This window comes from Chanodichthys erythropterus, chromosome 23, assembly GCF_024489055.1.
Source record: "Chanodichthys erythropterus isolate Z2021 chromosome 23, ASM2448905v1, whole genome shotgun sequence".
NCBI classification, from domain to species: domain Eukaryota; kingdom Metazoa; phylum Chordata; class Actinopteri; order Cypriniformes; family Xenocyprididae; genus Chanodichthys; species Chanodichthys erythropterus.
In genome coordinates, this window is record NC_090243.1 from 16,603,324 (window position 1) to 16,627,534 (window position 24,211).

The window sequence follows — 24,211 nt, forward strand, 5'->3', positions numbered from 1 at the left end:
TATTTGAAAGAAATAATATATACTTTTATGTTAGGTGCGATTAATCGCGATTAATCTGTTTGACAGCAGCACTAATATTTACTTTTATGTTAGATGTGATTAATCGCGATTAATCTATTTGACAGCCCTAATATGTAAACTTTTATGGTAGGTATGATTAATCGTGATTAGTGTATTTGACAGCCCTAATATATACTTTTATGTTAGGTGCGATTAATCGTGATTAATCTATTTGACAGCCCTTATATATACTTTTATGTTAGATGCAATTAATCCCGATTAATCTATTTACAATAAAAAAATATTTTGCTCACAAGTGATGTTTTCCTTGTTTTTTCTTTTGTTTTCTTCACACATCATGTTTTCATATTACAAGCCTGTTAATTTTTTTTTTTTTTAAATTAACCGCAGGGATATAAAAGTGTCCATAGCTGAAGGAACAACCACAAACTCAGTGTTTAGTGTAACATAATTATCCTAAGTGCCTTAAGTGCCTTTTGTACATCTGCTTCATCGTGGCAAGTCATAGTTTCACAGTGATACCAGCTTCACTTTATGTGTATTATTTTTAACATCTTGTCATACCTGATAAACTATGAATAATTCAAATCACACTATTATATAGTTAGTTTGCAAGTTAGTCTGTTAGAGACATGTAAACATGTAGCTTAAATAAAATTATCTTAAGAGACTTTATATTAACAGACTGCACCCCTATAAGTAGTTTATTTAAGAATTTTTGGCAATGCATATTTAATAATTCCACACTGAAATACGAAGCACCAACACCATGGTGTTTTCGGTCATTATTATTTAATTTAAACTCTCTGCTTTCAAATGTTGTATGCCTCTATATTTTGGCTTTTCCACTTGTCAGCACTGTAAAAAAAAAACATAACAATCCTCAGGGCCCAGTTGTGTTGTAAGACTAGTTCCTATGATGACCAAATTGGTTGGTAAGCAGTTGCTCATAAATAAAGGAAGAGACCTGAATTTTCTGTTGAGTCTGGCATCTGCATCATTGCGTTTTCTTGCAACGTCAGGTCAAATACTTTATACTAGAATGAAATTTATTCCATAACTTCAGTTGCTAGGACACATGCTTGATTCTGTTGCCATGGTGATCAAGTGTCAGCCATTTTTAGTGTACCCTTGAGATTTTCAGTCAAAACATTCTCAGACATTGACTTTGGCCATTCCAGAGGTAAAATTAGTGTAGTTAGTCAAGTAAGATTGCCAGAGGGATGCATTAATTCAAAGTTAACAAGAAACACTTCCAAAATGATTCTCATATTGATACTTTAGCAAAGTTAAAACACCCACAAGCTCTGTAATACCACTGTACCAGATTCCTAACCCTCTCTTATTAAAAAGAGATCATCATCACCATATATTCTTTCAGTCCACAACATGTTGAATCTTGTCTTACGCATCAGCAGTGTTTGTAAATAGATCTGTCTATATACACAAGACTTATCTTCCTCTGAGCGCTCATTAATCTTCCACACATAAGCGCTCTTCTGTGTCCCCATTTCTGAGCCCAAAAGCTATTAAATTTGTGCTCTCTGCATTTATAGTAGTCCCAAACTGCAGCAATATAATGCAGGACCCACCGAACGTCATGAATTTTAACATACTAAGAAAAACATCCAGATTAGTCGACGATCAATATTTCTCATTAGCTTATAGACATTGATATATAGGATATAAAGTACAGTCAGTCGGTCATTATTGCAAAATAAACCACAACGGGGTGATCAAGACCAACAAATGAATAAATAAATACGTGAAAATTAAATATTGATTTGACTTGATATCATTTTAGAATCGTGCCTGTATATGATATTAAAGTGTCTGTTAAGAAATAATATTCCATTACAAATGTATGAAATAATCTGCCAAGCAACAAGATGAACACTGCAACAATATTAATACTGAAGTCTTCTGAGGTCATTTTCACTATGACCCATAACTGAGACGCAAGATTGCCGGTTGCCTTTCTAGAAACAAAAGTACGAATTCACAGTTTTGAAAGAAATCAAGGTCCTCCTTTGAAATGTATCTTAACGTGGACTTAAATCGTTATCTTGAGCAAAATAAGCAAGCTGACGTTAAGTACAATGTATATCTTTTATTTCTAATATGTACAAATGTCATTTACATATTTTAGTTAATCAAGAGTTTTCAGGCACCAAGAGTGCACATATGCGTATTTGCTCTAGTACATATGAACGAGCCTATGATCGACTCTGGAAATAAAGTAAAAACTGAGTAAAATGAGAATTAGTCCTCAGATGCCATGTCCGTAATTTATAGCAAATAATCTAGCATTAATTCGATCTCAAACAGATTAATTTAAAGAAGTTATTACTCCACCAATGTGGCTGAATGACAGGTTTGCGACAGTACGGTTTTGGGAAATATTCATGACAAGCTAGTCAATTTGTTCAATGATGCATCTTACTATGGTAGTGAAGCAGGGAGTTACGTCGTTGAATGGGAAACGCACCCCTGACAGTTTACAAATGCTCTAATGATTGCTAGCTGACATAGTTGCAAAGCTACTAGTTAGTAGAATATCTAAAGTGGACCATCCAAATAAAGTGTTACCTAGCTCATAATCCTCCTTACAATCTTCACATTAAAGGGTTAGTTCACCCAAAAATGAAAATAATGTCAATTATTATTTACCCTCATGTCGTTCCACACCCGTAAGACCTTCGTTAATCTTCGGAACACAAATTAAGATATTTTTGTTGAAATCCGATGGCTCAGTGAGGACTGAATAGCCAGCAATGACATTTCCTCTCTCAAGATCTATTAATGTACTAAAAACATACACTGTAAAAAATGACCGTGATTTTAACAGTAAAAGACTTTAAAAATGCTGCGGTGAAAAACTGTCAATTGGTTTACAGAAAGTTTCCGTACTATATACGGTGAATAACTGTAATATATCTAACGGTACATTTAATGTAATTTTACGGTAAAATACCGTTAAATTCACAGTTTTTGGATGTGAAAAATAACAATTCATTGTAAAATTTACAAACCGTATTTACAAAATTGAAAAAACGTAAATTGACATTCCCACAATTCCCTGCGTGACACTTCACATTTGATATATTTTCATTGAAATAACTTCTTACGTTTTTCTCATTTTTTTCTAATCAGTTATGTACGTTATGGTTTTATGTTACATCTAATGTTGTTAAATTAATGTCTATTGCATTTTTAAAATTTCATGCATGTTACCATGATGGTGTTTAGTGTGTGTGTGAATGACACTGTGCGCCTTCTATATGTTAGTGTTGTCCTCCTCAGCTTGTGGAAAAGCTGCTTGTGATGAACTTTGATTCATCATGTGACTCTTATCACCACTGTGTTTAGTGACTGTCAGTGCATTATAAATGTACAAAACAGATATTAGTACTTCATTAGGTTGGTAAATCAACATTATATCAGTTAATGAAATACGGTATTTTACCGTAAATTTAACAGATTTTTTTTACGTTGCTACTGTATTTTTTACGGTAAAGTTCTGTCAACCACAGCTGCCGTTTTTTTACCGTAAATTTTACTGGGATTTTTTTTTACAGTGCATTTAAATCAGTTCACGTGAATACAGTGGTTCAATATTAATATTATAAAGCCACAAGAATATTTTTGGTGCGTCAAAAAATAACGACTTATATAGTGATGGCCGATTTCAAAACACTGCTTCAGGAAGCTTCGGAGCGTTATGAATCTTCTGTGTCAAATCATGATTCGGATCGCGCGTCAAACCGTCAAATTGCTGAAATCACGTGACTTTGGCGCTTCGAACCGCTGATTCATAACGCTCCGAATCTTCCTGAAGCAGTGTTTTGAAATCGGCCATCACTATATAAGACGTAATTTTTTTTTCTTGGCGCACCAAAAATATTCTGGTCGCTTTATAATATTAATATTGAACCGCTGTACTAACATGAACTGATTTAAATATGTTTCTAGTACATTAATGGATCTTGAGAGAGGAAATGTCATTGCTCCCTATGCAGGCCTCACACAGCCATTGGATTTCAACAAAAATATCTTAATTTGCGTTCTGAAGATGAACGAAGGTCTTACAGGTGTGGAACGGCATGAGGGTAATAAATGACAGAATTTTCATTTTTGGGGGAAGAGAATGAAACAATAAATCTGTTGTCTGTTAAATAACTCTGTTTTCTCTAGTCTGCAGACTGGGGAATTAAAGCAATCGTTTTTGACCTAACATCTTTGTTCCCCAGTGGAAAGTCAACAAATCTATTTATTTGATCGATGTGCTCCTGCCTCCCTCAGCGACTTCACCGAACATTTATTTGGATAGAGTTTGGTTCAACAAATAACGCTGAAATAGATCTGTTACAAGTTGAATGAGCGCACTACTTTATCTGAAATAACACATAACAACAGTGGCATATATAAAGCAATACTTACCTCTTCATTTGAAGTCTTGAAATCCATGTGCTAAGGTCAGAGAAACAGCCCTTAGAGAGCAAACATGAAGAAGAAACCCTGTCATCAAGTCATTAAAACAAGTTGCATTGGCAAAAGCTAAATGTCATTGACCTTCAGTGATAAATGTTGTTTGCAATGGCAAAGTAAAGAAAAATTCATTACAGACAAATGAAGATGCATCTGAAATGAATCATTGGTTGGTTCATGCAGTGTGAAGGAACTTCTTGCATGAAAGCACACTTAGATATGCAGAAATTTAATCAAAACTCTTCACAGCAAATTTGTTTTGACAAATTTCAGCATCTGGACGTGCAAAGCCAAGGAGGATGAGTCTGCTTGCAATGCGCTTTGATATTCTGTGTAAAAAGCTTTTTCTAAAACTCCTAAAAGTGCTACATTTTTATTTTGTCACTCCTTTGCTAACATGTGGATGGCAGAATAGTTTAACCAACCGGAAAGCAATAACCACGTCTGAATACAAATGCAAATGTGGCATTTCAAGTTGCTCGGAGGCCTACTAAATAATTCAGTGAGAGTTATTGTCAAACAATATATCAGCCTGTTTGGGATGGTCTATGAACATGTACTGCAATTTCTTGTTTGCTGTACACGGTCTGCTTGAATGCTTCATTGTGCAATAAGAATACTGCATGCAAACAAACCCTGAGGTCAGGGCTGGTGTTAATGTTATTAAACCAACAAGTGATAATAATATCTTTGTTTATGAAGATGTAAGATGCACAGTGAATTGCATCTCTAAAGTTCAGCATCTGACTGAATCATAATAGTAATAATAATGGCGGTGACGTCTGCTAAAAATGACTGATAATCAGGATACAAAAGGATGAATCAGTTCAACAGACAAATATACTATATTTTAGGGCTGTCACTAACTATCATTTTGGTTATCAAGAAATCAGTCGATTATTTTGGCGATTAATCGAGTAATCTGATTTTTGTGGTAAAAATAGACCTAGGTAAACAATAGCCTTTAAAATAACAAAATTCATAACAATAAGGCAATAATATTTGGTTCAAATGAAGTATCAAAAGCAAGTAATCATATAAACAATCAACTTATGTACATAATGTATTATAACAAATGCCTGCAGATGGCACCAACGGCCTGGGGTTGTTACACTTTACAGCAGATCAAATCCTTGTTTAATACTGGCCAAACAATTCAAATGTTCACTTAATCTTTAATTTTTGGGCACTTTAATTACAGGCACTGTAATTTCTTGAACAAGAATATGTGGACATCAAAACATACAGGTTTTGAACTTTTATTTTGAAATCATGATAAACTGTTTGCACAGTTACTGAACGGTCACCCTGATTTTGCCAAGTAAGACATGTTCCTGGATCAACATATTTTGTTGATCCTAGAACAACATTTCTGTCTGAAAATTACGTTTTAACCCTATTCCTACCCCTAAACCTAATCCTACCCATAACTAAAGATAGGTGAATAACATTGATGTAGAAGCACCTAACCCTGGTTGCAAGCCTAAACTTTACATAAACGTTAAACTTGTCCCTCAAATCTGATTGGTTGATTGGAATGTTGTTCCAGGATCAACAAAGATGTTGATCCAGGAACATGTCATTGGTGAAATCACATTCATCTTATAGAAATACAATGATGTTTTCTCCTGTGTTGGCGTAGGTTTATAAATGATTTACCTTAAAAACTTGATGAAATGGAGCACATTGCGTTACCAGATGAAAATTATAAGCAACCCAAGCTCACAACATATGCAGAGATGGAGTTTGAGACGCATGTAAATGATAATGTGGAGCAGGATTTACTGTGAACGGAGCCACTCTAAAACATGTAAACATGTAAACAATTAAATAATTAATATATATATTAAACCTGCAGGGCATATACTGTATTTATTTAACTGAACAATAGCACTATGGTTTGAAAATTGTTTTAATACATTGTGCAGCCTTAGAAAATTGCCTAATAAAATGCAGTTCATGGATTCTTGTCAGTGCAATGCGCAACTTCCAGTATTTTACCACCCAGCTTGGTTTACTCGACACGAGTAAATTGCAAGTACTCTAATTTAATCAAAGAATCGTGACAGCCCTAATATATTTCCTCTGATTTGGGGGTGAAATATGACTCAGATGTGTTTTTGAGGTGAGGTTTGTGACCCAGCAACACATTTTGTGGTAAAATGGAGAGTGGGGTAAGATGAGCCAGTGGGTAAGTTGACCCACCCCATGTATCTTGGCAACCATACCATTTTATTGTCATGTGACCATATATTAACCACCCATCATTTCTGCCAGACTGTGAAAAGGAGAAGCACATGGGAGGAGTGGAAGGCGCCAGTTTACTTTAAAAACTGTTTTTGGCTTGTCAAAGTAAAATTTTAGCACAACAGATGTAATGGCTGTTTCATCAAAGCAAATTTGTCCATGTCTAAAAATATTTATGATGCATATTGGTGATTAAGCAATGTATAAAACCATGCAAGTCATTTAGCTTAATATTATTATGAATTGGTAAGCTAGCTAGCTTTTCCTAAAATGGCAGCTATGGGGCAAAGGGAGCCAAATGCTGTGGGGTAAATTGAGCCAGCGTTTTAACTTACCCCACCATAAGGCAATGCATTTAAGTTAAATCTGAAGTATAAACTGGTGTCATTTCAATGTAATATTACACAACTGGTTTAGTTTATCTTTATATAAGTACACCAAATCCTTCTTTGATACGAACCAGAGGACGTTTAATCATATATATCTTTCCACCTTTAGCCCCTAATGGCCTAACATGGTTGACATTGCAGAAAAACTACCATGTCAAGAACCTTTTGACTAAAATGTTTATTAGTTTCAGTGACATTTATTCATTCTTATTTAGTTTTCATTTAATTTTACTGTTTGTTTAGTCTGTTTATGGGAAGGTTACAACTTTGGTGTTCAACATATTGTTTCAGAAATGCGAACAATTAAAGATACTGAAATTTCAGCTTCATTTGGTTGGTTTTATGTTGTTTAATTTAGCTTAAAAAAAAGAGAAAAATTTGCTAAATATTTTTTACAAAGAATATTTGTAAAAGGATATTTGACTATTAAATTAGTTTTTAAAATAGGTACATTATTAAAATTTCACGTGGGTTTGATTCAGATACAGTTAGATGGTCAGTTTACACCCACCTACTGACTCGGCTCAACTTACCCCTAACCTGGGGTAAATTGAGCCAGAGGAACACTTTTTTTATAAGAAGCAATATTTTTAGAACCCTTTGTTATAGAATTATTCTGATCATTTAAAATGCTAGGAAACATCCTGAAATTGCTTTAAATACTTTCATTGTACTTCTTCGTGAGGATCACATAAGTAAAAAATGGCTCATCTTACCCCACTCTCCCCTACACAATGATACTTATATGAACAGGAAGAATAAACCACTGGAGGCATTTCCTGCCGAGTTATTTCAGTGCTACTCTATAAACGCTTTAATAATTCATATTGCACAAAGAAATACAGCAGTGGCTGACCACACCGCTCTTGTCATTTAGCATTAACATGCTGCTTGTGCACTAGAACTACTAGTGAGCGCCAAGGATTAAAACCATCCTGAAGATTATTTCAGAGGAATCACTTGTGCCATTCCATCTCCCAGAGTAGCTCAAATTAAAATCACAACCAGCGGAGCACATTTAATCAGAACAATCGCATAATTTGCACTGTCTGAAACCACTCAGTGGGGCAAATATGGAGGGATTACAGCTCTTTATGGCTGTTTTCCCCACATTATGTTGGTAGTCTGAATGCAAGGACAAGTCGGATATTTTCCCCCACTTTAATCAATGTGTTTTTGCTCTGAGAGGCCTTGAATGCTAAAATGCTGGGACATCCCTCCTTAAGTGACTTGTGCAATAAGATACCTTCGTAAGCGAGATATATTGGCGAGCCCCTAAATCTAAATTCCCCATTATGTATCAAAAATTGTCAAAAAGCCATTTCAGTGATGAACCTTGTCCTCACATGGAGTGCACTTAAGAGGAAATAGCAATCTGAGGCTCATAACGGAGAGGATATGTGTCTCCAAAGCAGCGATGGTGAGTACCTCTTGAGTGCCATCTGTCAAAATGAGTTACATGCCCCTTTAAAGCCTCCGAGCTGGAGGAGATGTCGCGGATCGCTCAGAATTTCCACCACGGATCGATTCCAGCTTAGAAAGTCCTGGCAGAATACACAAGGCCTTCAGACAGCGGCTTTATGAATAATTCATTGGCGTGGCAAGAACGAGTGTTCCCTAATAAACATCTCTATGAGGTCTACAGGTCTTTCCACTTGCGTGCCATCTGAAGCTTCCTTCACACGGACAGAGAAAAGCCAATACGTTTAATGTGTGGCTAATGAAATCGCTCGCATTGTCATCTATCAAAGACAGAGAAATAAATGCGAAAGAATGCTCAATAGTTTATTAGAATGTAGAACATTATAAAAATATTCTATTATGTTTTTATTGATTCGATGACACTCAAATCTGATTTCATAGTGGCCTAAGGCAGTCACTGAGGCACTCTTTGGCTATAGACACTAATAAACCAACATTACATGTCACAAACAATGATAAAAGACACAATATAACATTCAACACCAGACTAGCAGACAAAATTAGTTTTATAAACTTTTAGCACCCTACTGAATCCATAAAGTCATATTTCGCCCCCCCAAAATTTGGTTTTGTGGCATTTTTTTTATTCCTATGAAGCTCATTCCTCCCTAAATTCTCATTACCATGATGCATTCAAACATTCAAACATTCAACATCTTATTATTTTTAATGGCATTAGATTCTTATTACTCTGACAAAGAAACTGATTTAAATGGTTTTTAAAATTAAAATCAGCACATTTGCTCACAATGAGAGTGGGGGCCTATGCTTAACTGTGATAAAAAATAATTTGTACTTGTACAAATAATGACTTTTCTATAAACCAACATCATGAGATAAGCCTTCAAACGTTAAAGGATTAGTTCACTTCAGAATTAAAATTTCTTGATAATTTACTCACCCCCATGTCATCCAAGATGTTCATGTCTTTCTTCAGTCGAAAAGAAATGAAGGTTTTTGAGGAAAACATTTCAGGATTTTTCTCCATATAGTGGACTTCAATGGGGATCAATGCGTTGAAGGTTCAAATGTCAGTTTCAATGCAGTTTCAAATGGCTCTACATGATCCCAGATGAGCAATAAGGGTTTTATCTAAAGAAAATGTATATACTATTTAACCAAAAATGCTCATCTTGCACTGCTCTGTGATTCGCCATGCATTACGTAATCACGCTGGAAAGGTCATGCGTAACAGAGGCGGAAGTACCACGGTAGGAAGAAAAACTCCATCTCATTTTCTCCTCCAACTTCAAAATCGTCCGGCATCATTTTACCTTTTTTTGTAAAGGCCATTTGACTTAGTCTTTGCACGTTCGCTTTGTAGACACTGGATCGGTACTTCCGCCTACGTGGCGCATCGCAGAGCAGTGCAAGACAAGCATTTGTGGTTAAAAAGTATTTAATTTTTTTTTTTTTTTTTTTAAATGACCAATCGTTTTGCAAGATAAGACCCTTATTCCTCGTCTGGGATCATGTAGAGCTGACAAACTGACATTTGGACCTTCAACCAGTTGAACCCCAATTAAGTCCACTAAACATCCTGGAATGTTTTCCTCAAAAAACATAATTCCTTTTTGACTGAGGAAAGAAAGACATAAACATCTTGGATGACATGGGGGTGAGTAAATTATCAGGAAAGTTTAATTCTGAAGTGAACTAATCCTTTAACACTTCATTTTATAAAACTATTACTGTGTATAACTGTTACAGTACTGGCTTGTTTAAAAAGAACACCATGTGCTGCAGAGCTAAAAATCAATATAAAGGTCATTCCTATATATTCAGAGCTCATTAAATTGCATTTGCTGTGGCTTACGACCAAAAATAGAAATGTTGTTGAGTGTTCTTCAACATGACACCATAATTTACTATGTGTTGTTTCTATGCTTTGCTTTCTCTCAGTATAATGCTTGGCATTCAGATTGTACAGTTTCGCACTGACTCACTCGCTTTGCCGTTCTGTGAAAATGAGATGTGATTTGCATGTTAACAGACCGGTGCGGTATGGCATTTTTTTTTTTTTTTTTTTTTCATCTGCAATATTATTTTAATGCAGGCACCTCGTCGGTTGGCCATCTCAGAACAATTCTTTGAGCCTTCTGGAAGATGTCTCTAAAAATTCATGTAAAAAAGAAGCATGATGAAACACAGCATTCCTCTAAGAAATACAGCTGAATATGCTGTCTAATAAACATGACAGCAAATTTAATTTTGCTAAAATGTTCTTAAAGGTGCCCTAGAATTAAAAATTTAATTTATCTTGGCATAGTTGAATAACAAGAGTTCAGTACATGGAAAAGACATACAGTGAGTCTCAAACTCCATTGTTTCCTCCTTCTTATATAAATCTCATTTGTTTAAAAGACCTCCGAAGAACAGGCGAATCTCAACATTACACCGACTGTTACGTAACAGTCGGGATCATTAATATGTACGCCGCCAATATTTGCATATGCCAGCCCATGATCGAGGCATTACACAAGGGCAGCCAGTATTAACGTCTGGATCTGTGCACAGCTGAATCATCAGACTAGGTAAGCAAGCAAGGGCAACAGTGAAAAATGGCAGATGGAGCAATAATAACTGACATGATCCATGATAACATGATATTTTTAGTGATATTTGTAAATTGTCTTTCTAAATGTTTCGTTAGCATGTTGCTAATGTACTGTTAAATGTGGTTAAAGTTACCATCGTTTATTACTGTATTCACGAAGACAAGACTGTCATTATTTTTAAACACTTGCAGTCTGTATGATTCATAAACACAACTTCATTCTTTATAAATCTCTCCAACAGTGTGTAATGTTAGCTTTAGCCATGGAGCACCATCAAACTCATTCAGAATCAAATGTAAACATCCAAATAAACACTGTACTTACGCGATTAGACATGCTGCATGACGAACACTTTGTAAAGAACAATTTTGAGGGTTATATTAGCTGTGTGAACTTTGTTTATGCTGTTTAAGGCAAGCGCAAGCTCCGGGGGCGGGGGAGCACGAGAATTAAAGGGGCCGCAGCCTAAATCGGCTCATATTTAATGATGCCCCAAAATAGGCAGTTAAAAAAATTAATTCAAAAAAATCTATGGGGTATTTTGAACTGAAACTTCACAGACACATTCAGGGGACACCTTAGACTTATATTACATCTTTTACAAAGACTTTCTACGGCACCTTTAAAGGAACAGTTCAAATCAAAATTTAATTCCAAACGCGTACGACTTTGTGGAACACCAAAGCAGATGCTGACACTGCTCTTTTCCACACAACAAATGGTTATAGATGCTGTCAAGCTTCAATAAGGAAAAAAAAAGCACTATAAAAGTACCATAAAGCAGCAACCGCAGCACTCAGAAGAAAGAAAATCATATCAGTTTGGAATGACACAAGGGTGAGTAAATGATGACAGAATGTTCCGTTTTTTCGATGAACTATTGCTTTAAGATCACCTACTCGGCAAATGAGTCAATTTGTCAAGCTCCAGCTGGAGGCCTGGGTATTTTAGGCTTACCTCCAGGGAAAGATCTTCAGCACAGCAAGCATGGAGGTCAAGCCATGGGGAAGGAGGCAGGGGAGGCTTGTTCAGGGCTGATGTTTTCCCTTTCTTCCTTCCTTTATTCCAGTAAGAGATTTTGGCCCTCAGGCCCAGCCAGAGTCCTGCAGCTGCTGGAGAACAACAAGGAACCTTGTTAGGAGGGTCAGTCCATTATTGAGATTGATTAATTTATCTAGATTTTTTCTTAAATATATATTTTTGCTCTTTTTAGCATCAGAGCCAGAATTAGTGTAGCGGAAGCATGCTGTGCTTTCACTGTTAAGACAGTTTGCATGGTAAAAGCTTCTCTAAAAAGTTGTTTCTTACATTTCGTCTCCTGCTGCTACAGCCATACAGAGTGTAATTTTTTTTTATGTCCCACCATGAGCTTTGTGATTTTAAGATGCTGTGTCAAGTTAAAAACAGAATCCCTGCATTCCGCTTCAATCCAAAGTGCTCCGTCAAGCTGTTTTTTCACACAAGAGCGGAAATGATGGTCTGTTCTCAGAGAAAATGCTAATACATGCAACTGAACATTCAATTGCACAAAGTTAGGATAATAAAATTAATAGGCTTATCAACTTTAAAAGCAGTAGTTCATCCAAAAAACTGAAGTTTTGTCATAATTTGCATGTTGTTTCATCCCTCTGTGAAACATTAAATGAGATGAGAACAAAATGTTTTATTACACATGCAGTAGACCTATATTGTAAGTGATTATAATCTGGAAATTCTGCTATGAATTACTCCTTATGTGTTACATGGAAGGAAGATATTAAAAAGGGAATATATTTTGGGAAAAAAAATTGTAAACGTTTTTGGGTCAACTAGCTACTTCTTAGTTCACTAACTAGTTCACCCAAAAATGAAAATTCTGTCATTAATTACTCACCCTCATGTTGTTCCAAACCCGTAAGACTTTCGTCCATCTTCGGAATACAAATTAAGATTGTTTTGATGAAATCCCTCCCTCCATTGACAGTCTATGCAACTACCACTTTCAAGCCAACATGCATTGTAAAATTAATATTTTGTAAATAAAGAGGTAAATCATGATTTTTTTTATCAGTTTGGAACGACATCAGGGTGAGTAATTAATGACAGAATTTTCATTTTTGGGTGAACTATCCCAGTGCAAGACAAGCATTTGTGGGAAAAATATATACTTTTTTTTTTTTTTTAAATGACTGATCGTTTCGCTAGATAAGACCTTTATTCCTCTGCTGGGATCCCTTTGAAGGTACACTGAATTTGGACCTTCAACCCGTTGTACCCTGGTGGTATATGGAGAAAAATCCTGGAATGTTTTCCTCAAAAACCTTCATTTCTTTTCGACCGAAGAAAGAAAGACATAAACATCTTGGATGACCTGGGGGTGAGTAAATTATCAGGAAATTTTAATTCTGAAGTTTCAAACAGCTGAGATATTTTGGCCTATACATGTGAAAATAAAATTCCATGGTAAGTAATGCATTGCTGCTTTCTAGCTGCTTTCATCAATCCCCCAATTATAATGGTTTTATCTTTTCTTCAGGACTTTGAAAAGAAATATTGAATCCTGGTAATTGCATTTAGCGGCCAACATTGATAGCTAAACAATCTAAAGCAATTTACATCTCTTCCATTGTGAGCCTAGTCTATTTCTTCCTTGTTCCCTGAGAGAGAGATTTTGAAGACACAAAGCACATAGTCAATACAGTCAAATTAAAACGGCGGGCTTCCAACAACACAACTAGCCTTTTAGATTTATAATGTTAGAGCATGATTGCTCCCACACTATTCAGCCTAAACAGTTTTCTAGTTTAAGAGCATTATCTGCAGGAACAGCTAAGCATTAAACTATTATATCTTGAAGCAGTCCGGTTACGTAGCTGTGGATAAGCTCCAAAAAATGTAACAAGACGTATGTTTTTGTAAAATGCCCACTGCCTCAACTCAGACTTATCTCAGCATAACATAATGCAATGTGATCTCCCATCCTGAGGCTAATTCATCCATGGCCATTCTGTGCACTTTTTTACTTGCCGAGTACTACTTCACACATTTAATTTCACAACCCCATGATTTCCTTTCTGAAATAAAACCATTATTTTTTCTTCATATGTACGTGTGTCATTACAGCGGTTGGGACATGTCTAATAACTGTAAAATATGGGCAACAGAAACATCTCACCGTGTCCTCATCCATTAGTTAACTATCTTGTCAGGCGGACCTTCTGTGCTTTTCTCTGGCTGACATCTTTAACCTTTCTTTTGATAAAACACCACTATTGAAACTATAACTGGGTTATTGCTGTAAAACGGTTTATTGCCGACTCCGCACAGCAGATGGGAAACTCAACAAGTGTACTTATCACCATCATAATGGCCAGAGCGTCGGGCCGCCACAAAGGCTATTCATTTCTGCCAGACCCTGGTGCAACAGCAGCACAAACAAAGTGCTTAAGTTTTTAAGATCCAGACTAAATTACTGAAAAAACGCACTTAGTTAGTTAGTTTCCTTGTTAACTGTGTGTGTAGAGATGAAACAGTATGACAATTTCTTATCACCATTATAGTGATTAAAATTATCACGGTTATCAATATTATTATGGTATTGTGCTAAAAATTCAAAAAGTACTGATACGTTAATAATTTCACCAAGTTTTACATTTAAAATCAACAAACAACAAATTTAGTACATCTTATTTGTATAAAACACTAAAAACATAACATTATCAATGATGTCCTGATTTCAAATTACGACTGACAACTATTTATCTAATAATATGTATGAAATGAGAGAAAAAATCTAATTGCGATTTTTCTGGTTAAAATTGCGATTTGCGATATATATAAACAATACCAGGCTTGTTTTGCTTGTTTGCAGGGCTGCACAATTTGGCCTGACATTTTTTGCTAATATATTATTTTGACTAATTATTTTTATTATTATTATTATTATTATCATTATTGGTAAATAAAAATATTAAACCAAATAAGAAATATTACTGATAACTTTCATTATTAAAGTATTTAGCATTAGTATTTAATTATAAATATAACTATAATAATGAGAAAATAATATTTAAACCTTGTATGACAAAATGTGGCGTTACCTGTTAACATGCAAACAGTATGTCTAATAAATCAGTAGAAAGGTCTAAGGATTTATTATCAAATATTATATTATTATGATAAAAATCTGTCTCATTTTTTTTAAAGGTCCCATTCTTCGTGATCACATGTTTCAAACTTTAGTTAGTGTGTAATGTTGTTGTTAGAGTATAAATAAAATCTGTAAAATTTAAAGCTCAAAGTTCAATGCCAAGCGAGATATTTTATTTAACAGAAGTCGCCTACATCGAACGGCCAATTTGGACTACATCCCTCTACTTCCTTCTTTAATGACGTCACTAAAACAGTTTTTTGACTAACCTCCACCCACAGGAATACACAAAAAGGGGGCGTGGTCTTGTTGCGCTCCTACAGAGAAGAGCAAGAGTTTTTTTTGTAGAGTGTGTTTGTCGTCATGTTGTCGAAACGATGTTATTTTCATCCCGCAGTCCAATCACCTTTGTTTGGCCTTCCCAGGGACGCTGTACTTAGAGATCAATGGCTACAATTTATGTTTAACTCGGTTCCCGAAAATTATAATTGTGGTATCCTTACTGCAATTGTTAATGTTGGACTGCAGTGCACATAATGGCCACAAGAGGGGACTATGTTTATGTATATGGCTGTTTTCCATATGAGGTACTCTTCTGAGTGAGTGCTAACGTTGTACATTTTCTGTCGCTGCTTGTGGAGATTAAAGAGTTCAGTCTCTCGGGAATTATTGTCTTTTGTGTTCATTCGGCACAACACCACAATAATCCACATGTAAAACTATGTGCGGCACACGTTATGGTAAGAGGCATGACCTTTCCGGGCAAGGTTCGCTAAGCTGCTGTCGAATCACAACACAGGAACCGCTGGCACAATCAGAACTCCTTATGCATTTCTGAAGGAGGGACTTCATAGAACAAGGAAGTCATCAGCCCGTTTTTATGACAGTGGAAACAGCGGTATACAGATAAGTAAATTATGTGAAAAATACTGTGTTTTTTTACACGCGAAACATGAACACATGTTATATTGCACACTATAAACACAATCAAAGCTTCAAAAAAAAGACGAAAAACGGGACCTTTAACATTTTTGTCAGGAGGTAAACAAAATCAAAAATGGAGCCCATGTATTTAATATGAATTATATGCCTTTTATGCATCCACTGTGGAATAATAATAAATAAAAAAAACTGTACACTTATGTACGCTGAAGAAAAACACACTAATTATGTGTTTCCCTCAAAGTTCTTTAGAGGGAGGAATTATTTTTCCTATTTTATCCTGAATAGGATTGAGTGAGCTTTACTTGGCACTAAACATGTCTGTTTCATACTGGACGCCGGAGGGCGCCCTTGAGCAGACACTCCAAATACTCCAAATATACGCGATATAACAAACGCTGTTCCAGGAAATCCCCAATGGGCATCATGACATCTGTGACTGAATAAAAAGAAGGTATAAACACTCAAATTTATTAAACATGTATAAAATAAACAGACGACTACAACAATACGTAGCTTAACGTTACATGTTTTTTTCAAGCCTTCTCGAGCATTTCCGTAATAATAAAGTATATTTATAATCCAATGCTAATCAAAATGCTATTTCAAACACTTAACTGACATGTGTTTTTACCAGTAAAAACACATTAAATGTTGTCTTTTGTTAGATAAGATGTTCATAAAGGCTTCTCATGTTTGTAAAGTTTGTATATTTGACGTGTGTTGCTTTTTCTAATGCTATGCTCTCAGATGGAGCGTCATTTACTGAGCAGCTCTTCACTAACACGCTGTGTACATATTTATATCATTAAAAATCGCAGCCTTTGCGATGTCATAATCGCGATTTCGATTTGATTACGATTAATCGTGAAGCCCTATTCACCTATTCATCGAATGTCGGAGTAGCATAAGCTTAGGTGAGAGTAGACGCCTCTCGCAGTTCAAACAAATATGGCTGGGCAACAAAATGAAGCTCCTCCGACATTTCTCTTTAAAAATTTGCGTTTCAGACTCCGAATTTGTGACCAGGGTTTTGTTTTGCTCTATCCTCTGAGCTTTCGCGTTCGTCAATATGTCAAAGTACACTCTTCCGCCAGAATCAACTGTACGGAAGCCAGCAATTCTAGTTTATAAAGACATAAATATGGATATTTTTCTTACAAAAATGCATCATTTCGCATCACATGCTTCAAAATGCCTTTATTAAAGCCCTGGAGCCATGTGGATTATTTTTATGATGGATGGATGCGCTTTCTTGGGCTTCAAAATCCCGGTTACCATTCACACCCATTATAAAGCTTGGAAGGACCAGAATATTTAACTCTGATTGTGTATAAATGGCATCAAAAGTGAAAAAAATTGGTGAAAAACGTACATTTACACACTTATAATTGACTACCAATCGCAACTTTCAGATGCCATTTTTATTTTTTAGCTCAACTGTCACAGATTGGGACACACATGATTGTGGGATATCATAGACAGAGGACACTCTCTGCCTTCAAAAATCGATCGATTGAAACTATCTCAGAAGACAGGATGTGAAGTTAACCCTGGATTCAGACATGGCTTGTTACCTTCCTACCTCCATATGCCACCTACGGAGACAGCATACAAAATTCACCTTTCGTATGCAGCACCTGTAGTATAAACATTGCCGCCATAAGGCGTTGCTGAATGTAACCATATGCAGTTAATATTTCCTTTAGGAATGAATCTAATATTCCCGTGCACAAACACCCACGCACACACATACACTCAGAAACAAGAAGTCAAATGGTTCACTCGCCACGCCGCTGTCTGTGACGCTGATGCCCTATGAAGGTCGATGTTTTTTCACTAGGTTTCTCTCAAGCAGGTGAGTGAACACGCTCCCATGAGATGTAAGCCAGAAAACCACAATTTATCTGTGTATTTCACAGCCAAGACACGGCGAGAGCAAACACGCTCACACTGCTCTGGGCAACGGGCATTTCCACTGCCTGGAGACGAGGCAAAAGCACACTGCTGTGTCACGGTACTAACTGATTTTCAACCGTAGTGTTTGTTCAAATAACATGGTTGCTTTCTATATGATATTATGCATAAAATGAGCTTATATTGGCTAAATTATATTGCTAGGTGTATTCACATTGATTTATTTCAGTATGCAACAAATGCAGTAAATGATTTGCTATTAGAGAGTCTCACAGCAAAGCAAGTAATGCATTTTTTTACACTGCACGTCTAAACAAATGCATATCAAAAGTACTACCATGGATGCCATGGTATTCTATACAAGTCTGCAATTAAATGTCAAAGATCTATATAATATAATACACTGCCCAGCTAAAAAAGTCGCTAAATAGGCAAATGCTTAAAGGTGGCCAAGAATGCTTTTTCACAAGATGTAATACAAGTCTAAGGTTTCTGTCTGTGAAGTTTCAGCTCAAAATACCCCATAGATTTTTTTTAATAAATTTTTTTAACTGCCTATTTTGGGGCATCATTAACTACACACTGATTTTGGCAGCGCGCCGCCCCTTTAATTCGCCTGCTCCCTGCCACACGAGCTCTCAACTATATTACAGTGCATTTACAAAGTTCACACAGCTAATATAACCCTCAAATGGATCTTTACAAGATGTTCGTCATTCATGCTGTATGCATGCTTCGAATTATGTGAGTATAGTATTTATTTGGATGTTTACATTTGATTCTGAATGAATTTGAGGCTGTGCTCTGTGGCTAACGGCTAATGCTACACTGTTGGAGAGATTTATAAAGAATGAAGTTGTGTTTATGAATTATACAGACTGCAAGTGTTTAATAATGAAAATAACGACGCCTCTCTTGTCTCCGTGAATACAGTAAGAAACGATGGTAACTTTAACCACATTTAACAGTACATTAGCAACATGCTAACGAAACATTTAGAAAGACAATTTACAAATATCACTAAAAATATCATGATATCATGGATCATGTCGGTTATTATTGCTCCATCTGACATTTTTCGCTGTTGTTCTTGCTTACTTACCTAGTCTGTGCACAGATCCAGACGTTAATACTGCCTTTCCTTGTCTAATGCCTTGAACATGGGCTGACATATATGCAAATATTGTCTAGATTTAAAGGGCCACACACCCTGAATCGGCTCATTTCTAATTATGCCCCAAAATAGGCAGTTAAAAAAATGAATTAAAAACAATCTATGGGGTATTTTGTGCTGAAACTTCACAGACACATTCAGGGGACACCTTAGACTTATATTACATCTTTTAAAAAAGTTCTAAGGCACCTTTAAAGCATCTTTGGTGTTTCCATGGTTTCTACAAATAAAACAACCGGAAACAGAGGGTAACGCGGATATGACATTGGTAGGCGACTCACAGACACAGTCCGTGTCCTGGTTAAAATTGCTTATTTCTCCTGATTTAGACATTCTTGGAAACATTCACAAGTCAACAAAATATATAACATTGCTCTAGTGGTTTTTGGATATTTTAATCCAAATATCTTACATATTGTGCCTTTAACTGAGATCTCAATAAGTCTCTTGCTATGAAAGAGCAACCTGAGCTCTGAAAATGGCAATTATGCAGTTAGTATCTCCATGAATCCAATAAAACAGTAAGATTTCCAGGCGAAATAAACACATTTGAGGATCTCATCTCGCCTCAAACTTTACAGCTTGAAATAATGTCCAGATAGAAATGTCACACTGACTCAGATTTGTTAGGCCCGATCAAGTGTTTCTCAGCTTTCCAGACACTGTTGCACTGTTGAACATGCTTTGGGCGAGCAATGCAAAGGTCATTCCAGAGAGTCTGGGCATGACGTTACGCTTGATTAAAGTTTCATCCCAGCTTCATCCTTTCACATTATCCTGTTCTGACATCTCATTGCCAAAAGCAACTTTGCTCTGCCCGCTGGGTGGGTCTCTGTTTAGCCCTCATTAGTTAATACACCAGTGAGACCTGCTGGCCCACGTCACCACACCAAACCACATATAGTGGCAACAATGCGAATGAGGCTCTGTAAATTAGTGAATGGCAGATTTATTGACTCAAGTCCTGACCTCTCTCTCCATGACAGATGACTTTCAGCAAGGCAGTGTTTGAAAGTACAGAGAAGGTGCCAGAAGAAACCTAATGGACACATGAGACTCATTACACCAACAAAGATGGGTAATTACTGCCGCTGTCAAGAAGCAGACAGCAGACCGAGCCGTATCGTTATTCAAGACCAGGACAAAGTTTGGTTTGTTTATGAGTTTGTCAGTTGCTCAATTGTCAGCGAGACCAGCCCATTAAAAACAGAATAAATTAGCTGTGTTGACAAGAGACTAACTGGCACATATTAGTAAACATGATGAGCGCCGCTGAGGCAGATAACTCACACTTCTGAGGACAATCAAGATGAATATTTATATGCATAGACCTAATTTTGTTATGGATGCAACAACTGACACAGAATTGAGAATGTGAAATCTTATAGAAACACTAGCAAAAAGTACCATGTTTTTGAACGTGCATATCGTAGTAACATCGTGATATTTTAATATGTAATCATTCTTAAGGTTGCACGAGGAATCGAATACTCTCCCATTGTAAACAAACACAGCCATGCCTTTAGTAATAATCACTTACCAATCTTTTCAATGATCAAACGTTCATTATAAAAGATAAAAATAAAAGATATAACAGTCCAAAAAGCACCGGGACTATTCACTGTTTGTCATTCCAGTTGTCTGAATGAATGTCACTGAACATTAGTGGCAGAGAGTCTTCAGTGACTCTTTCTGTATGATACATACTTATGCCAGTAGGTGTTGACAAGTGACTGTCTTAATGAGTGAGTCATTTGAATCATTCATTCTACTGTTTTGTTCAAATTACTGATTCATTCAGGAACAAAACAGGGCCGCGTTTCAAACAGCCCAGGTCTTTATGAGTGGGTCATTTAACCATTCATTTAACCGACTTGTTCAAAATCGCTGCAATTTATTCAGCAATTTATTCAGAAACGAAACAAGAGTCGATGATTAATTCACTTGATCAATTCATTCAAAAACCAGTGTTAATTTAGTATTATATATAAACTTTTAATTTCATATATTTTATAGATTTAATTAATATTTTTCAGTTATCATATTAATTTTAGTGTAATATTAGTAATTTTGTTTGTCCTTCTGTCATTTGTATTATATTGTTTGTTTTAAATATCACTATTTAGGTTTTATTTTTTTTCCAGTTAATAATTTTAGTGTTTCAACTGTTATTTCTGTTAGTTGCCAAAGTAAACATTTATTTATTTATTTATTTATTTATTTATTTCAGTTTTAGGCTCTAATATATATATTTATATATTATCCATTATATTATTTCATATTATTGCAATTCATAAAAATGTTTTTAATAGTTTTAGTTTTAGTTAACGATAATAATCATGTTCTAAACACTTGATTAATTTAAGAATGAAACAAGTAAGTCTAACACTTTAGTCATCAAATCATTTAAACAACTGATTCTATCAAAACTGCGGATTCATTCAGTCATTTAAATCTGGTTACTACCTGAAATCGTGTAAGTTACTGTAAATAATTTATGTTTCATTTAAAATATATTGTTTTACATATTTTCATTCATATTTAGATAAGCATAGATAAGCATATTTAGAAGCAAAGAACACTGTCCGAACCTCTAAATTTCAAGTAATTGTGTTTAGGGGCCAAATATTCAAATTTTGTAAATCACTGAAATATTTTTTTCATTTAAAGGGGACCTATAATGCCCCTTTTAACAAGATGTAATATAAGTCTCTGGTGTCCCCAGAATGTGTCTGTGAAGTTTCAACTCAAAATACCCCACAGATAATTTTTTATAGCTTGTCAAATTTGCCTCTATTTGGGTGTGAGCAAAAACACAGAGTTTTTTGCATGTCCCTTTAAATGCAAATGAGCTGCTGCTCCCAGCCCCTTTTCCAGAAGAGGGCGGAGCTTTAACAGCTTGTGCTTCGGTTGCTCAACAAAGATGGATAATCTCACGCAGCCAAAATGAGGATTGTCAGTAAAAAAAGAAAATATCTCCCTTTGCATTGAACTTTGAGCGTTGTAACTTTGCAGATGTTGTTTATGCTCAAACAGCAACATTACACACTAACTAAAGTTAAAAAAGTGAAATCATAATCAACCACCCCTTTAAGTCTAATTTGTGACTTTTCTTTCCTGCAGGATGGTATTACGATTTGATACATCACTGTACCGTGGTATTTCTTCATAAATGAAGCAAACATACTGTACTTGTTTGTTATACAGAATACTGATCAAGCCATTTGTGATCTGAACTGTAATTCTCCGGGAACAATAAAATGCAAATAATAGACTATAAACTACAACTAGCAGTCATTGTGGATGTGACAGGTTCCATGGCACTAAAGAAATTCAGAGATAGAAATTAGTTCACATTTCAGGTCCAGTGAACAGAGGCTGAAAAAATTCAATGACGCTTGTTGCTAAAAACTGCTGTGCTGCCCTTGAATGCTGTACTTAACCCTCCGCTGCTCGAGACATGCTGAACTTAGCATCCATGCAGTTGTGAATGAGAAAGCAAAGACAGTTTATTATTCATGACCCATTAATTTATATTCTCACCACCTGGTCACTCAATCTGACTGCACTGGAACTCCACACGGACGATGCTGAGCTTAATGACGATGGAAACCGGGAACAGCACCTCATTCTAAACCCAATCACGTCTCTAAAGGTGCTGCATCATTTTGAGGCATTCCAAGGGGTGGTACTGTGTTTGCGGAAACACCCATTTTCAAGCCAATAAAATTTAAAGATGAGAAATCAGTTAAACAACCACACAGCATGACAAAACGGGGTCAATTCTAGCAACCAAGCAGTTCAAACATGAACTATCAGCCAAGAAACAAGGATCATCTGGTAACAAAAGGCTGAGCTTATTATTGTGTGCGCTTGACAAGACTGAATTAGTATGACTGCTTGAAGCTATTGTTCATTTTTGACTTTGACTATCCTTGTATGCATGCAAACACATTACACGTTCTGAAACAACCATATGGTCCATGACAATCTGCAACCAAATAAAGAAACACGCATTGTAACATACTTAGGTTCAGTGAGTGTAGACACATGCAGAGTTTGATTAATATTTCAGAAAAAAATTCTCATGAAAGACTTCTACAGTTGTATTTTTCTCCTTCATATTCCAACATTATTCTAGAGGAGAACAGGGTGACACTTTTTACTTAAAGAGTTAGTTCACACAAAAATGAAACAAAATGAAAATTCTTTCATTTATTACTCACCCTCATGTTGTTCTACACCGGTAAATCCTCCGTTCATCTTCAGAACACAAATTAACTTTCTGGCAATGTTATAACCACATTTAATGTCCAGACATTGTTAAAATAGTCAACGTGACTGCAGTGGTTCAACCTTAATGTTATGAAGCGACAAGAATACTTTTTGTGCGCAAAAACAAAACGAAAATAACAACGTTGACTATTTTAATGATGTCGCTACTACTTTTCTGGACCTTGAATGTAGTAATTACGTTACTTTCTATATGGGGGATAAAAAAACTCTCGATTTCATCAAAAATATCTTAATTTGTCTTCTGAAGATGAACGAAGGTCTTACGGGTGTAGAACGACATGAGGGTGAGTAATTAATGACAGAAATTTCATTTTTGGATGACCTTTAGTCAAGAAGAAATTCGATAAAATGTATACACCTAATTATATTTCAAGATGTATTCTATGTATTATCTTTAATAAAGGACCATAGAAATGCAGCTTTTCAAGAAAAAGTCTGTATAATATTGAAGATTAATTGAAATTCACATTTTTCATTTTAATTGAAGATATATTGGGGAAAAAACACATTTAGTACAGTCCATTGCATATTCAGATTTTAATGTCTCATTTTAATGCACATTATTCAG

The 24,211-nt window shown here is 35.7% G+C and overlaps 1 protein-coding gene across 3 annotated transcripts in view; it reads right to left on the bottom strand.

Annotated features, from left to right (window-relative positions):
• The window catches only part of sntg1 (syntrophin, gamma 1), a 58,924-nt gene that overhangs the window by 27,757 nt on the left and 6,956 nt on the right, over nt 1-24,211 (bottom strand). For 2 of the 3 annotated variants that reach the window (XM_067377302.1, XM_067377304.1), the window contains exons 2-3: nt 12,143-12,297; nt 4,462-4,511 (exon numbers count right to left, since the gene is read on the bottom strand). In XM_067377302.1, coding sequence (XP_067233403.1) covers nt 4,462-4,488 — 27 coding nt within the window. In that variant the 5' untranslated portion in view covers nt 4,489-4,511; nt 12,143-12,297. The remainder of the gene's footprint in view (nt 1-4,461; nt 4,512-12,142; nt 12,298-24,211) is intronic. The other variant, XM_067377303.1, reaches the window with a different exon arrangement.